At 41.8% G+C, this 15,239-nt stretch overlaps 1 protein-coding gene across 8 annotated transcripts in view; it reads right to left on the minus strand.

Annotated features, from left to right (window-relative positions):
* Window positions 1-15,239, minus strand: part of unc13a (unc-13 homolog A (C. elegans)) — a 42,661-nt gene that overhangs the window by 7,734 nt on the left and 19,688 nt on the right. For 3 of the 8 annotated variants that reach the window (XM_005727109.1, XM_013909359.1, XM_013909356.1), the window contains 23 exons: window positions 15,057-15,131; window positions 14,738-14,957; window positions 13,479-13,706; window positions 12,825-12,966; window positions 12,177-12,346; window positions 11,930-12,045; window positions 10,829-10,992; window positions 10,549-10,702; window positions 10,289-10,357; window positions 9,889-9,978; window positions 9,359-9,493; window positions 7,229-7,362; window positions 6,950-7,035; window positions 6,034-6,160; window positions 5,822-5,918; window positions 4,971-5,114; window positions 4,684-4,761; window positions 4,476-4,553; window positions 4,217-4,305; window positions 3,986-4,132; window positions 3,137-3,260; window positions 1,994-1,999; window positions 286-315 (listed from right to left, as the gene is read on the minus strand). In XM_005727109.1, the coding sequence (XP_005727166.1) occupies window positions 286-315; window positions 1,994-1,999; window positions 3,137-3,260; window positions 3,986-4,132; window positions 4,217-4,305; window positions 4,476-4,553; window positions 4,684-4,761; window positions 4,971-5,114; window positions 5,822-5,918; window positions 6,034-6,160; window positions 6,950-7,035; window positions 7,229-7,362; window positions 9,359-9,493; window positions 9,889-9,978; window positions 10,289-10,357; window positions 10,549-10,702; window positions 10,829-10,992; window positions 11,930-12,045; window positions 12,177-12,346; window positions 12,825-12,966; window positions 13,479-13,706; window positions 14,738-14,957; window positions 15,057-15,131 (2,703 nt within the window). The remainder of the gene's footprint in view (window positions 1-285; window positions 316-1,993; window positions 2,000-3,136; window positions 3,261-3,985; window positions 4,133-4,216; window positions 4,306-4,475; window positions 4,554-4,683; window positions 4,762-4,970; window positions 5,115-5,821; window positions 5,919-6,033; window positions 6,161-6,949; window positions 7,036-7,228; window positions 7,363-9,358; window positions 9,494-9,888; window positions 9,979-10,288; window positions 10,358-10,548; window positions 10,703-10,828; window positions 10,993-11,929; window positions 12,046-12,176; window positions 12,347-12,824; window positions 12,967-13,478; window positions 13,707-14,737; window positions 14,958-15,056; window positions 15,132-15,239) is intronic. The other 5 variants (XM_013909363.1, XM_013909360.1, XM_013909357.1 and 2 more) reach the window with 2 other exon arrangements.

The raw sequence follows: 15,239 nt of genomic DNA on the forward strand, positions 1-15,239 counted from the left end.
CCACACTCTGTTGTCTTTTTGTTTTTTTGCACATAGCCAGCCAGGTCTGAGTCAAATTAAGTGACTGCTGAACACACTGACTTTCTGTGTTTAAGTCACAAATGTCTACATCCAATAGAGGTATGTTTACAGCACACTATAAAAAGCACTATGTAGATAGTGAAAAAAAAACAATATTTCCACTGCTTTGTTTGACTGGGAGCTGAGGGAGAGAGACATAGACATGGAGAGAAGACGTGGAGGAGAGAGACAAGACACATTGATCTAAAGGGGTTTAGTCCTTACATCGCTGTGAGAAGCACTCTTCAGCCTCCCCTGGAAAGAGAGCATGTGGTTAATACTTCAAGCAGTGGCCAGTCCCTGCTGTCTGACTTCACGCTCACTGGCTGCATAAGAGCGTGCAATCAAAAGCTCAGACGTTGCTTTAAAAATGTTAACGAATGTTGGAAAAACCCTCGTCGGTTTTTTCAGTTCATTTCTTTTTTTGATCGATTGCCAATCCAACATTATGAGAGTAAATGCTTTGACTGCACTCTGTTCACTTATGATCATTGCAGAGATATTGTTTGCATGTGGTCTGATATTTCAGCCAGGCCACTCGTAACCTGTTTGCATGCAATCCAAAGCAAAAACAGTGCCAGGAAGCATGAAAAAAGGAAAAATCTAAATGTATCTTAGCACGTAACAGTTTCCATTAAAGACATGTAATATAACATCTTGGTCAAAGTTAAAATAAAAATTTTACCTAGGGGAAACATATGCATACTCTCTTTACTGCTCAATAAGAAATTCATTTTCTGGCTATCAATCACAGCACACGAACATTTTACCTGCATGAAAAATACAGGACGCTCAGTCACGTGAACAAGACTAAAATTGGAGTTATCATGAAAGAAATCGTTTTACAATATTTAGATTTATGCACAAATTAAACAGGATGGTGCTAGTGAGTTTTAGGTGTGATGGCAGGCCGATAGTTTTACCAGTTTCTTAGTGGAATCACTGAAAGATAATATTTTCAATAATTATGCAGCATTAAAGCTCTGTGCAGTAACTTCCATCCAAAGAACAATTTTAGAGTCTGCATCTTTATGATGTTAAACCAGCTTCTCTTAAATAATTTATTGGAAGTTACCAGAGATCAGAATGAATAACTTGACATTAAAGTAAATGTTTTCATACATCTTTAGGCTGTCAGCATCAGAAAGTGAAATATTTGGTCCTAAGATATTAAGAAAACAAACCGTGTACCTCGTTTGCACAACCTAAACCCAAGAAAAAGCATCGAGTCTATTTATAAAAACACAATGACAGTAATTATAGCAACAACAGAACACGAAACCAAACCAGAAGAGACCAACAGGACAGGTCCGCAGAGACATACAGTGCACTACAGTGTCGTACAGGATACTGAGAGAAGACTGCAGTGTTGAAATAGATCAGATGCAAGCAACAAACCCACAGTAGGGGGTAGGAAGGCAGGACACAGTTCAAACAGGTAGGAAAGGTGGGGACAGTGGGGTGAGAGGAAAAGGGGTGCTGGAGTTTGGTCGGGACAGTAGATACCAAGCTACCGAGAGATCAGTCACCTCACCGGGGTCCCCATAAAAGGGCGCAATGCATGAGAAGAAACAAGCCAAACCCAGGCACAACAGAGGAGAGGAGTACCATTTCCTGTTTGAGGAGAGCGTTCATGAAGAAGAGACAGCAGAAAAGGGAGAGGGGGCTAATCGGTGAAGATTGCTGAGGGGTGGGGTGGGACCTATCAGAACTAGTTAGGAATGCACCATGCTCCTGTCTTCTCAAATGAGAGACAGACTTGGAGGAGAGAAGAGAAAAGAGGAGACATGAGACAGATCAAAGAGGTGAGGTCGTGAGAAGGCAGACGGTGTGATGTGGGGTAAAAACAGGGGAAGATCGCAGCCACATATAGCAGAGAAATTGACCACCGTGGACTGACAGACAGACAAACACACAGGAGTGCTGTACTTACAATCATCTGTGGAGGGAGAGCGGTGGGAGCAGGATGTAATAGTAATCACAACAACAACAACCAGAGAGAAGGGTCAGTCAAGCTGCAAAGAGCCCCACATCAATCAAAATCACAAGTTTGGGCCCCAGGCCTGGAGGGACGTGGAGCAACTGACACCTGTTTAGAGCCTGGACTAAGCACAGGTAGAGAACTGAGCAGGCAGCCATAACACCTAAGCTAACTCGTTACAGCATCATGTCTTTGCTCATAAAGCAAATACGAGGTTTAACTTTCAGCAGCTCCACATGAAGAGTGTCGCTGTGGGTGTGATCGTGCAGCTTTGGCGCACATTAAACTCTGCGTCCTGTGACTGAAGGTCACAGTAACCACAGATTATCACTTTATTATCAGTGATATGAGGCTCTTTAGTTAATAACCAAACAGAAATAACACATATACCAAAAACAAACAAAAGAAGAGCGGCTGCTTTCCAAAATGTATCATTCTTTTCAGAAGTGGGTCGGATCCTTTAGGCTAACATTTTTATGCAACTCTGATGTGAGTTACTCATAAATCAGGAATCTCTCCAAACAACTGACATACTGGAGAGCAGCCATGAGCTGGTGCAGGAATGATATGGTGCAGTCCTTTTTTTTCTTTAGCTTTTTAAGGGTTTCGTCTGGATTGTTTGGATGAACGAAGGCACCTGCAGGGCAATGCTGCATATACTGCGTGTAGGGGGGGTGAGCAGAGGGTAGGATGTAGATGTGATGCAAAAACTGTTTGATCTTTTGCTTAGGCATGGGCCACACAAAATGTCTGCATTTGTTTTCCCTTCTCTCGTTCTCCACCTCCTTCTTCTTTCTTTCTGTCCTTTGATGTTGCCTTGGCAGTAACAGGTGTAAGTAGAACATACTTGTGCACGTGTAGGCCTTATATACTGCAGGGGTCACCATATGAACATGTAATATCTTCATTTATGTTGCTATAAACATCCGCAAGGACTTCAAATAATCATTAAACATTTTGTAAAGAGATGATAGCGATGGATATGTGTACATGTCTCTTTCGTCTACACAAATTAGCCAAGAAAACATCTCTAAATATGTCTATTTTGTGTGTTTGTATGTTCTTTTGTGCATTTATACTTCTATGCGCTCTTACCGTTTGGTCTGTGAGCGGTGGCAGAACGATGGTCTTCTCCATGGTGTTCATCACCAGCTTCCACAGCTCCTTCAACACACGTTTCAGCACAGTCTTTTCACAGATCTTAGCAAACAAAGTCAGGCTGGCAGGAGGAGGGAGAGACACAAGTAAGAAAGAGACGTAAGTATTAAGCAGCAGAGGGGAAAAGACACAGTCTACCTGAAGAAAAATCGGATCATCAAAAGAAAAAGAGGTAATATGAAAAAGAGAAATACCTTCATGAGGGAAAAAACGCTCAGAAAAGCAGAAAATTTGGGGAAATTTCAATATTTTTCATTCATTCACAGGCAAATAACGTTTCCAAGTCATTCCTACAAAAACAAGGGTGGTTGTGGCATCCTATTATTGCACCACAGTTAAATTCAGTGAACTCTTAGAAACCGTTAATTCATAAATGTTTGTAAAGACAGCGTGCACGGCTAGGTGATGGATTGTACACTGTACACCTGTGGGAATGGGACTGAAAACACCCAAATTCAAAGATTAAAAAATACGGACTAATAATTTTATCCATATATCGTATAACCACAACCAACAAAGCCAAAGATTCAAACAATCACATCAGTGTATTCACTGGTAATCCCTGAAAGATGAAAGCTCAGTCTCCAGAGTGTTTTAAAGGTCAGTTTTTTTCTACTCTTTCATCTTGATTATGTTATTGTGCAGGAATATCTCCAGCTCTAGCCACGAGCATCGTTACCCTACCCACCTACTGTTCAAACCTTCTATCTGCAAGTCAATCAGGCAGTCAGTCAGAAGAAACTTGCTTCCAAATAGGGAATCATTTTAAGCTAAAGATTGGCTCACTTGCTGTCCAGGAACTCCATGATTGGCTGCAGGACATTGTCAGCGTCCTGGGCCACGCTGCTGGCATTTCCCACATTTGAGGTTCCCTTAACCTGAGCCAAGATGTCTCCCATCTGCTTAACATTTTCCTCAATATGAGGCTGGAAACTACAGAGGATGAAAGGGAGAAGGTTTAAGAGACTGCATCTGTAGCGTTCATTTGGATATGAATATGTGTGAGCGTGTTCCCACCTGACAGCAAAGACCCTGCTGAGATCATCCATGACATTGTTGAGTTTGACTTGCAGGTCCTTCAGGATATCACTAGCTTCAACACACAGCTAAAATACCACAATAAAAACACACAAACTCACTCAGCTGTTTGGGTTGACTGGCGGCTGTGTGATAGGATAATAATAACACATGGCTGATATACTAGCATTAGGAACTATGTCTGAATAATTAAACAGTCGAAGTTTTGGCTGTTTGCGAGTGGAGAAGAGTCGCTCACATCTTTTCCACCCATGGCTTCAAACATCTTCTCCAGCTGCACCCTCAGCTGCTGGATGTTGTTGATCAGGATGCAGGGCTAAAAAGAAGCGGACACATGCGCATGTTTTTATGTTTATTCCAAAAGTTGGCTTTCGGTTTTTGGCAAACAGAATAAAATGAGATCTGTGGAAAAACCACATTGGGTCATTATGTCTTTGGCCACTCACCACTTTCTCCATGGTGACATAGTTGGCAAACAGCTTTGAGATGATGTCAGCATAGGACAGAAGCACATTGCTGATGGTCTGGAGAAGAAAACAACAAAGGAAATATTTTTTTTCTGCTCTTGTGTAAAGTGTCCTTGGGTTTCTTAAAGGGCGCTATGCAAATCCAAGTTCTTATTATTATTACTGTTATTATAAAAAATGTTGTAACATGTACAGAAAAAAAATTGAAGACCTCGGTCTTGCATTTTTATTTTGTAACCTGCAAATGACATTTTCACTGCACCTACCTTGGCGAAGCGCTTCATGTAGTGTCCTACAATCTGCGGATCTGGGCACTCTAACTTCCTGATGATCTCAAAGCTCTGGTTGAGCTGGGAAAAGACATCCACAACCGAACAGGAGAACAGAGCATGCTCCGATGTGACCTGGAACTGCAGGGCAGAAAAGATACGCGGGAAGATTAAAAACTGGGGAAAATTAAAGGAGAAAAAGTCACAAGAAGGGGATGAGTAAGGTTGCAGGTGAGATTGTGTGCCTGTCTAAGACCATACAGACAGACCATTAGATGCGTTATTAAACTGGACCTTTGATATATTTCACTGCCTGTACAGAGACTCTGACCTCTCAGAGCCAGCCGTACAGACAGTTAGACAGCCATCCAGTGACAGGTGGGAGCTCCTGTCTGTCTCCTTGTAATTGGCTGCTGGTTACCGCCTGGTCCTTAATTGGCTAGAGGTGAGTAGGTGCTACTCCAGGGAGTCAGGGTAATGAGTTGAGGACAGCTTTTCTGCAGTCAAACCTTTGGAATAAGGCCATTAATTTACAATGTCCTGCTGTAACAGAATCATCTTTGGCTTTAAGCATATGCAAGTCACGGGCACTCTTTTTGAAAACTTCCCAAGAATCTGCACTGCTGAGTCCATGCTTTCTATTTCAGTCTTTGAAGAATGCAGGGGAGACAGGAGAACGTGTGGGAGGCGGGGCGGGAGTGGGGAAGAAACTTTGGATGATAACTCTGAGTGTGGCAGAGGAAGTACAAAGGATGGATTACAATAATTCTGCTTGAATAACAACAGCGACTCAGCGCTTCAAGAGGGCTGAAGGAGAGATAAGGAGGAAGGGAGCTGGAAACGTTTACCCCATCTTTTTTGTCTCTTTCCAAAGCACCGTGCAGAAAGTCACGAGACACTTCTTCGTTTTCATCCAGCCACTGGATGACAAATGGCTCAAACCACCTACGGGGAGCAACAATTTAGATATTTGCAAACTAAATTCGAGCATTTCAAAAATATATTCTATAATTCTTTTTCACCGGATGCGTCTGTTTCTACAAAACAAGATGCTACTCACGCAGGATATTCAGGCACTCTGCTCTTGAAGAAGGGCAGGTCCTTGCAGTACTCGTTGTACAGCCACTTGACCTTGAAGTGCAGGTTCATGTAATCTGCACTCTTGCACAGGCGGTTTTTTTCATGCTCTGTGAAAAGGAGAAAACACGTATTTCCAGGACTGTTTAGGCGGCCAGCATTTCCTGCAGGTCTGTTATGCACAGAGAAACTGAAAAACTGACACTTTACAGAATAAATAGTTTTAAAATACACAAACATGATTCCAGTCATGCTTGGATAGAGCCAAATCCTCTTTTTGTCTTATCAGAAACTTTATTTTTATGCATAAATACTTTTTTAAAATATCAGATAAAAAATATGCATGCTAGAAATCAGAATATGCATATCACAAGATCTACCAAAATTAATATATTTTGCTTCATTGTTTGAAAAAAATGAGATCTTTGCTCTCAGCAGCGGTACTGGAAGATTTAAATCAGGCAGGCAGTTAGTCAGCAAGAACAGCTGCTTGTCATGGAGCACACATTCAGTGTGTGTGTGTGTGTGTGTGTGTGTGCGCGCGTATGTGTTTTAATGATTAAAATGTTTTTTGGTTTTTGGAGGATGTAGATAGCCACGAGTAGAATAACTGGATCATTTTATTGCTAATACAAAAACAAAACTTCAACTTCAACATTCAAGAGAGTTTAATATAATAGCTGGCTTTTTAATATCCATTTGTATATACTGAGTGGGAGTCCAGCTATGGCCAATAACCAGTGAGCTGAACTACCAGCAGCCGATAGTTAAACAAAAGCACAGACGTTTAATTAAATTCTCTGAATATTAACTGGATTCTTTTCTTTTCTGTGTTTTTGTATGCTCGCTACTTTTAAGACTACAGCACAATACTAACTGTATTATCGGTTTTTACTCACCTTCCATTGCATACTTCATATCCTGAGCAAATAAGTTCCACATAACTTCCGCGCTGATTTTACCCACATTGAGCTCCTGAGGGAATCTGGATGCAGAAGGAGAACATGTAACCGGGAAAGCTGACGAGAGCCTCAGAGTGCAGTTTTAATGGCACTATGAGAAACTGTGGATAACTACATAACATTAAAATGTCATTAAACCCATTCTGTTTAAATTTGTACAAGGAAACAAAGCAAACACAAAGGTAGAACGGCCGTGTAGAAAACTTAGAGACATACTGATTTAGGCAAGGAGTGTAAGAGTTCTTGTCTTCCTCAATGATTGAGACGATAAGTGTGATAAACTTGGACCAGAAGTCGAGGTTTTTGATGCTGGGTCCTTGCTCCTCTGGGGGCACAGCACCCTGCTTGGCCTGGGAAAGCAACAACATGAGTGGCGTTATAATGACTCATGACAATGGCTTTCTGAGGTTTACCTGCTATTATTGCCCCTTTTGGCTGAAAAATCTGCACATAAGTGAATTTTGATCAGTGAAACGGTTTTTAAAGCCGTACAACAGGATGTCCAGAGTCGTGTAATTGTGTAATCTTAATGTGAATTTTACCAATAATATTTCTGTCGTCTGCAACGGGGAGACGTTTTTGGAGGGAAATCTCGACTGCGTTGTTAACTCAACAACTCATACATATTAAACACTTGCTGCTCAAACAGCTTTAAACAGACTGCGAATGTCAACTGTCTGGTCGACTTCTTTGAAACAGCTGAAGATGTGCTGAGAAAAAACAAAACAAAACACTGAGCTGGCTGCTGCAGGGTTTGAAGAGTGAAGAATGATCTTGCAGAGATTTCAACAAAATATAGCAAAGTCCCTCAGGACGAAATGTTTTATTCAAAGAGAAAAAAATGCTTATTTGAAATTCACGGGGAAGTCAGAATTGGGCTTGGTGCTTTAATGAGGGCTCAAAGCAAGTTCTAGAAATCGCTGTTGGAATCGGCTACAGGAGTGACGGATGGAAGAGCCTGGCTTCACCAGACTAAGACACGGACTTACCGCGCACACACACACACACACGCATACAAACCAACAACACACAAGTGTCTACATATGGAATGAGGACAAAACTGAAATCCTTTCTGTATTAGAAATGTAAAAATGTAAATATTATTCTCTTTGTAGTGATGACTTCTGGGTAAAACCGCTGATTTTGATCACTAAAGTTGTACTTCCACCTGTAATTCAATCAGCTGATGAGTTTCTAAAACTTTAAGCTTTTTCCCCTGGTTTGATTTTACTTTGTTTTCACATAAAGAAAACTCCAAACGAAGCAAAACGTGTCTTTTTTATACAAACCGCATGAGAAAGTTCAGTCTGCTTGTTGGCCAGATGTGCAAGAGGAACAATAGCAAAAGCAGGTAGAAGACGCAGTATTCTGAGCTACAGGATAACTTTGCAATGTCACGTCTTCCAATTCTTTAAAGTTTGTGTACTCTGCAGGCTTATGGTACTCTGCTACATCCCAGGAAGCAAAGCATGCCTGGCTATCAGAAGGCAAACGCCCAGCATATATTCAGTGGTTGGGTCAGATCATATTCCCACCATAAACGAATCAGTCTGAAGTTCATTTGGAACTGGATCGAGACCGCCTCCTCGAATGCGTCTGTGGTAGATCCACTGCAAGTGCAATTACCCTGCTCGTGTCTGCAGAAGCGAACCGCACCAAGACGGAAAATGAACCAGAATTCAATTTAAGCAGACTTAATGGTGCAGGTGTGAAGGCGCTGAGATTGTGGTTGGGCTGTCATTATTCCCGGCATTTTGCTTAAGGGAAACTGAACCGGACAGAAGTTAAATGTAAGCAAAACGATCATCAGTCACTGGAAATCTACAGCAAAAATTCCAAAGGAAACCTCAATGCCTTTTGCCACTGAATGAAATATACCAAGTTTATGTGTTTTGCTTGGTAACGACCAGAAGCTCAGAACGATATAAACTAAAAACAGATCAAGTTTGTCCAAAACCAAACAAGAACCAAGGAAAAAATGGACTAAACAAATAAACTAAATAAACAAATCATAATTCAGCACTTTTTTTTCTATAATTTGCCGTAAGCAAATTATAGAAGACTGTTGATGTACCTTTAAGTAAATAAAAAATTAACAAATGCAGATACCATCACCATCACACATGAACATCTGCACTTTTCTAACTGTTTGATTCTGTATGTTCTGAAGTCCAGTACATGTACGCATGCATGGTGTGCTAACAAGGCTTTACTTTTTTGTACTTTATTATGTTTATGCCAAAAAATATCAATTCAAAGTTGATTTTTTTGACAAAGATGGAAAAAGAAAAACATTCACTGACACACACACACGCAGACATTCAGCCCATCACTGCTGCTTCTTACCGGGTCTGCCTGATACTCGCGACTGTAGAGCTCATGGCAGTTATTAAAGATGTATTCATAGGTGGAGTTGAGACAGGCTTTGACACAGTCCTTCACTACCTGACTGGCTCTGGGTGGCGACTGGAGCTCTTGGACCTAAACACAGGCACAAAAATCAGACATGCAGTGACTGGATCATTCATTTGAGCTCACATTTGAAATGATGAATTTATTACAGCTGCAGAATATAGTTAAAGTTAGGCAACAGTGCTCTCCCAAATATGCAACATAGAAGACTGGAGTAGTGAAAATAAAAATCTCCCTGGAGCCTTCATGCGGGAGGTGGGAGAGCTGAAAGATCAGGCAGTGATGCAGGGCAGCAGCACTGACACGTCAGGGGGAAAAATGGGATATTCTGCAGCTTAAATAGACGATTTGAAGAAAGCAGAGTTGGTTTGCAGAATTCTCTCCATTTCTGCTTCTGAAGAAAAGCCTTAAATCCAACTCAGCACCAAGCTTTAGGATAAAAATGGAAGAGAAAGAGACTATACCTTCATTCTGAAGAAGGTTATACTGGTGAGCAGATCCACTGTGGACTTGAGGTCCTGCAGTCTCTCAGGACTGCTGGCCGGGAAGTTGTTCTGCAATCGGGCCAAAAAAAGGAAAGAAATCAGAAACGGCGAGCCACAGTACATGAATTCACATCTGTGCTTGTCCAGTTTTTTGCATCTTTGGGCACGATCCAGCATGGTCAATCTTCACTGGAAGCAAGCCCTGTTCTGACTGTGTGGGCGTACATGGTTTCCCCAACGTGTCTGTGCACGTTTCCGATGAGCTGTCAATCTAATTAACACATTTGCCTCCTCAAATTGCTTCTGATAAAGAGAGACGTGCAAGGACGCAGAGAATCATTAGTTATAAGCCAGAAGAAATTATAAAAGAGTAACTTACCCGGTACATGGACAGGTCGATCCTCAGAGAGTTATGAAGCTGATCGAGGAGCTTGACAAATCGCTCTTTCTGTGGGTAATAAAAGAAATGTGCTAATAGATTCTGTGATTAAACATAATGAAGATAAAGAGGACACGACAAAGGGAAATAACAGAGAAACTATGCCATTGCGAGAGTTAGGGGAAAATTAGTATATAAAACTATTTAATTAATAAAAGTATGACATCTAACTTTATCGATCCAGCTAAATGTTGACTCACCCCAAAATTAGAAGCAGCAAAGCGGTCAGAGGCAGAGACATTGTTGGTTGCCTGGGTGGTGTGGGCGTAGTAGGCATTGATGTTTGCCAGCAGGGTACTCATCACTGCAGGCACACCTGGGCACATGTACTTAGATGACAAGCAGGCAAAATGGCTGCAAATGAGAGGAGGACAGGCAAATGTTAGATTTTTATCTAAACAATCTACGATGCGCCTGAACACATGGGTCTTTCTTATTAACGGTGACGTTCTGGAGTCGGGCAGTCAGCCGGGAACCTACGTCATAGCCTGGTAGATGGACTCGACTCCATAACGCATGGCAAACTCATCTACGATTTCCTGGGGAGTTTCCTCAAAGTACACTTTCCATGCATCATCCCCTTTGGCGTCAGGAATCTTCACCACACCATTATTCTGGATGTCCGTCACATAATGGAAGAGATTCTAAGGAAAAGAAAGCAGAAGGCGGCGTGAGTGAAATAAAAGAGAAAAAAGGCTTGAAAAAATTCAAACAGTTATCACTCGTTTGTAAACAGTTCAGCCATTAAGACAGAGCGCGCTATAACCTCACAAGCTGTTGTGTCTGTTGGCTCTGCTGCATAAAGAGCCATAAACCCACATAATGAGGCCAACACAAGGTGCTGTCTCATCCATAAAACCTTACACCACTGTAAAATAATCTGAGTGGGTTTATGGGCACTTGAGAGGCAGTAACAGTGCCCATTTGTCAGTTAAGGTCAGCTAATGTGCTGTGAGTAATGGACTGAGTAATGACTCCATACAAAGTTGGGACTGGTCTACAATCAATCAGCAGAATTTTCTGCACGAACCCAGAGCAGAAACATGTGTGTGATGCCTCTATCTTTACCTTCATCCAGAGTACTAACTCAAGTTTAATGGGTCAGTTATGAAAGTGAACATCAGTCAAGCAAATTAACTAGTTTAGCTTGGCTCATTTAAGACAGCTTCACACACACATATTCATAAACGCAGGCCGCGAAAACAACATTACACACTTATAACAAAAGCTAATTTTGTTTGTCAAAGATTCCTATAAACCTAGCGTAACGGTTTCAGTCAGCACATAGCAAATAAAGAGAAGCGGTTCATTTTGACTCGCATTTAAACGACTGCTGTCTCTTTACACCGCAGACACGACTATGTGCAGAAAACAGTCAGTGTGAACGTCATGCCTTACCTGCTAAAATTAGTTGACATTTTTAGGCAGCCCGTTATGTGGAAAAAAACGATATTTTTCTAAGATGCACAAACGGCGGACGAAGGATAATCTGACAAAATGCGCCCTTCTAAAAACAAAGCGGTTGAGAAGCATTCACCCTCTTTAAATGCATGTTCACTCACAGATAAAAAGCGAGTTTACCTCGTGCAGACAGGTGTACTGAACGTGATACGGAGCAACCGTTTCCTCGCCTTTGATCTCTACACTTATGTGCATGCGGATGGCCCCAGACACAGCGGATTTGTCAGTACGTTTGTCTGTGAAGAGCGCAAAACACACAGAAACACAGTCACCAGGTCTGCGTTGGAAAGAAATGATGGGTGATGAGATCCAGTATATTAAACGGGGCAGTGTACGGAGAAAGAGGAGTCGTGCCAATTCAACTGACCCAGATTATACCAGACGTCCATCTCTCCGCTCAGAGTGCGGACCTCGATGATGGTTTGACCGAGGAAGTCGTCGGACTCTCGTTTGAACTTCTGCTTCACACGAGACTTAATGTCATCATCTTCATCCCACACTCGCACCTTGATGCGGTCTGAAGAGTTGTGACATTCACTGCAAAGACCAAACCGGAGAGTGAGCCAAATATACTAGGTAAACTGGCAGTTAGACAAGAAGGGCAGATTACTAGGGTGACTCGTACGTATCATATTCTTCAAGCGTAAACAGAAATCACCAGCCTTAAAAATAGACCTTGTTTATTTAACCTCCTAGGATCTGGCGTTCACATATGTGGACATCACATTTTGGGTTGTCTAGACCCAAATTTTGCTCTACAAGAGCCTGATATTCACTTACGAGGACATTATACTGCCACTGCTCTATCGAAATTTAAAACTAATGTTTTATATATGTGGATCTCATTTTTCTCAGAACCAAAAATCAAGTAAAAAAATAAATAAAAAAAATCACAGAATTCTTTGTTTTTAGAGTTATCAGGTCCCAATCAGCCCAAACAGCAAAGAGAAATTAAAAGAGTTTGGGTCTTAGGAGGTTAATTAACAGTAACCATACAAAAAAGCCAATGACTCACAAATTAAATGTCTCCTCCCAGACGGGGTTGAGGTTGCCATAGATGGTCTTGGTCCTCTTTTTCGTCTTTCCAACCTGGACGGTTACATACGGATCACTGGAACCAGTTTTATCCTTGGCTTGTAGACCCTGGGCACACAACACTAGGAAGAAGGAAAAAAAAGCCAAGCTGGTAAGGCCAGTGGGTTTATGCAGCGGTCCCCAACCCCCGGGCCTTGGACCGGTACCGGTCCGTGAGTCGTTTGGTACCGGGCCGCGAGAGTTGAGGCTCAGGTGTGAAATGTATGGTTTTTATCGATTTTCAGCGTTATTTTGTTATCATTTTTATCGTTAACTCGGTTTTCCTGGGTCTTTTCACGTGTGTTATGAATAAATCTTCTTTTTTTCGGTACCGGTACTAGTTTTATTTTGTTGTATTTATCCGTGACACCTTAAAGGTCCGTGAAAATATTGTCGGGCATAAACCGGTCCGTGGTGCAAAAAAGGTTGGGGACCGCTGGGTTTATGTATACGCGTGCGTGCGTGCGTGCGTGCGTGTGTTTGGATGGAAACAGATGCCTCTTAATTCAACTGACCTTCTGAGCTACTGCCCCACAGACGCCACCTGTGTTCACTGCATATAAACAGCAGCTTGTCTCTTTTTATAGACACAAACCTGTGATGCTGATCTTGGCCGACCATTTAGAGGTGCCATCGAGCACGCTCTGTTTGATCTGCTTCATCTGGGTGACATGTGTGGACTTGAGGACGGTGAACACTTCCTGAATGAGTTCAAAGATCTCTGGTTTGTTCCTCTCACGGATCTTCATGCGATCCTTAAGAACCATGATAATATTTTGAGTTCGGTCCTCGGCGCCGTGCTTGGAGCTCTTCTCTGCCGCTCCTGGTTGGCAAGAAAATTGAGAAGTAAAAGAATCAGATTTGTAAACAAAAACGGAAAAAGGTGCCATGTGAGATGAGAAGTGAGCTCACGCTTACTGATCCTGAAATCATGGCGGATAAATTTCTACAATTTTTCAGATGATTTCAAACGAATATCATAACACTATAATAACAACTTTGGTGTATTTCATGAAATATAAGAGGATGCTTTTGCAGGGCTATAAAATGCTGAGTGAAAAAGATGGAAAGAGAGCGAGGCGGATCACAAGAAAAGACAAATGGTTTGTAATATCCTCTCATGAAAACAACGAAAATAGGAATGTAGGAGTAAGAAGAGAAGGAGGAGTGAGGAAGGCTCTGTGCTTGGCACTGACAAATAGACAGGAGAGGAAAATAAATGGACTACATTGTTTTCTATTATTAATAAATATAAATAAAAAGAACTGACACCGCAAAAAGTCTAAAACGGAAACTCAGCAAAAGGGTATTTTCTGCAATCCTTTCTCACTCTCATGTCTGTAATCATTAAAACCACATTCACACACTTCATATATCACTGACAGATGCATTTATGACAATATGGGCAATTAGTTAAGATGCTTCAGAGCCAAGGAATCAAACAGTGGCCCTCCCAGACAGTGGATTACCCACTCTACCTCTTCTAAATTCAACTGAATATCTAACTGATCTGAGCCTTTCTGTTCACTGATAGCTGAAGTTGGCATCGGGTCTCTGATGGAAGGCCAGTGAAAAAAAGATAACCTGCCAGTATTAAAAAACTTAAAAATATAACGTTTTTTAAAAAAGTGAAACGATTAAAAATGATAATTTATAAAAGCCAGCTGGAGATACTGGTTGTATTTATCTGAATTTACACCGTCTTTTTGCGCTAGCAGTGACTGGGAGTGTTTACCCGCTGCACATATGAGCTGCTAAATTTAGATTTCATTGTCACGTTTGTAAACTAGTCACCTCACTTCATTAATGCTTTGGGGGCTGAAATGGAGTGATGCCTCCCGGCGTTCATCTTACTTTGCAGACAGTCGGCGTTGAGTAGATCCTGGCACTTCTCGTGGCATTTCACCCCACACTCAGTACAGCGCATGCCCTGGCGAGCAATACCCCAGAGGAGTCCCTCACATTCATAGCAGTACGTGGGTGTGGTGGCTGTCCACACCTCAAAGTTGTGTGGGGTGGTGCAGGAAATAGGATATATGAGGGCCTGGAGGGTCTTCTTATAGACATGACTCTTCTACAAGGTTGTAAGAAAGATAAGCCCAAAGTCAGCAGAGTTAAAGCTTACATGCAGAATTTGAAATCATTTAATTAAAGAATATAAATGTGGACTGACCAGTTCTTCATTATGTAGGGTACTTGATGTCAGGGCTGAGGTGATGCCCGCCTTCCTGGAGTTCTGGACCAAGGACTGTGTGATGGAAGAAGGGTGGTCAGTATAATATCTTCTTTAATCGTGATAAATCTCAGAGTAGGAGATTACAGCTGCATATTTTTGTTTGGAGTGACCACTTTGGTC

The sequence above is a fragment of the Pundamilia nyererei genome, unplaced genomic scaffold (genome assembly GCF_000239375.1).
Source record: "Pundamilia nyererei isolate P.nyererei 1_Seehausen unplaced genomic scaffold, PunNye1.0 scaffold00023, whole genome shotgun sequence".
In the NCBI taxonomy this organism is placed as follows: domain Eukaryota; kingdom Metazoa; phylum Chordata; class Actinopteri; order Cichliformes; family Cichlidae; genus Pundamilia; species Pundamilia nyererei.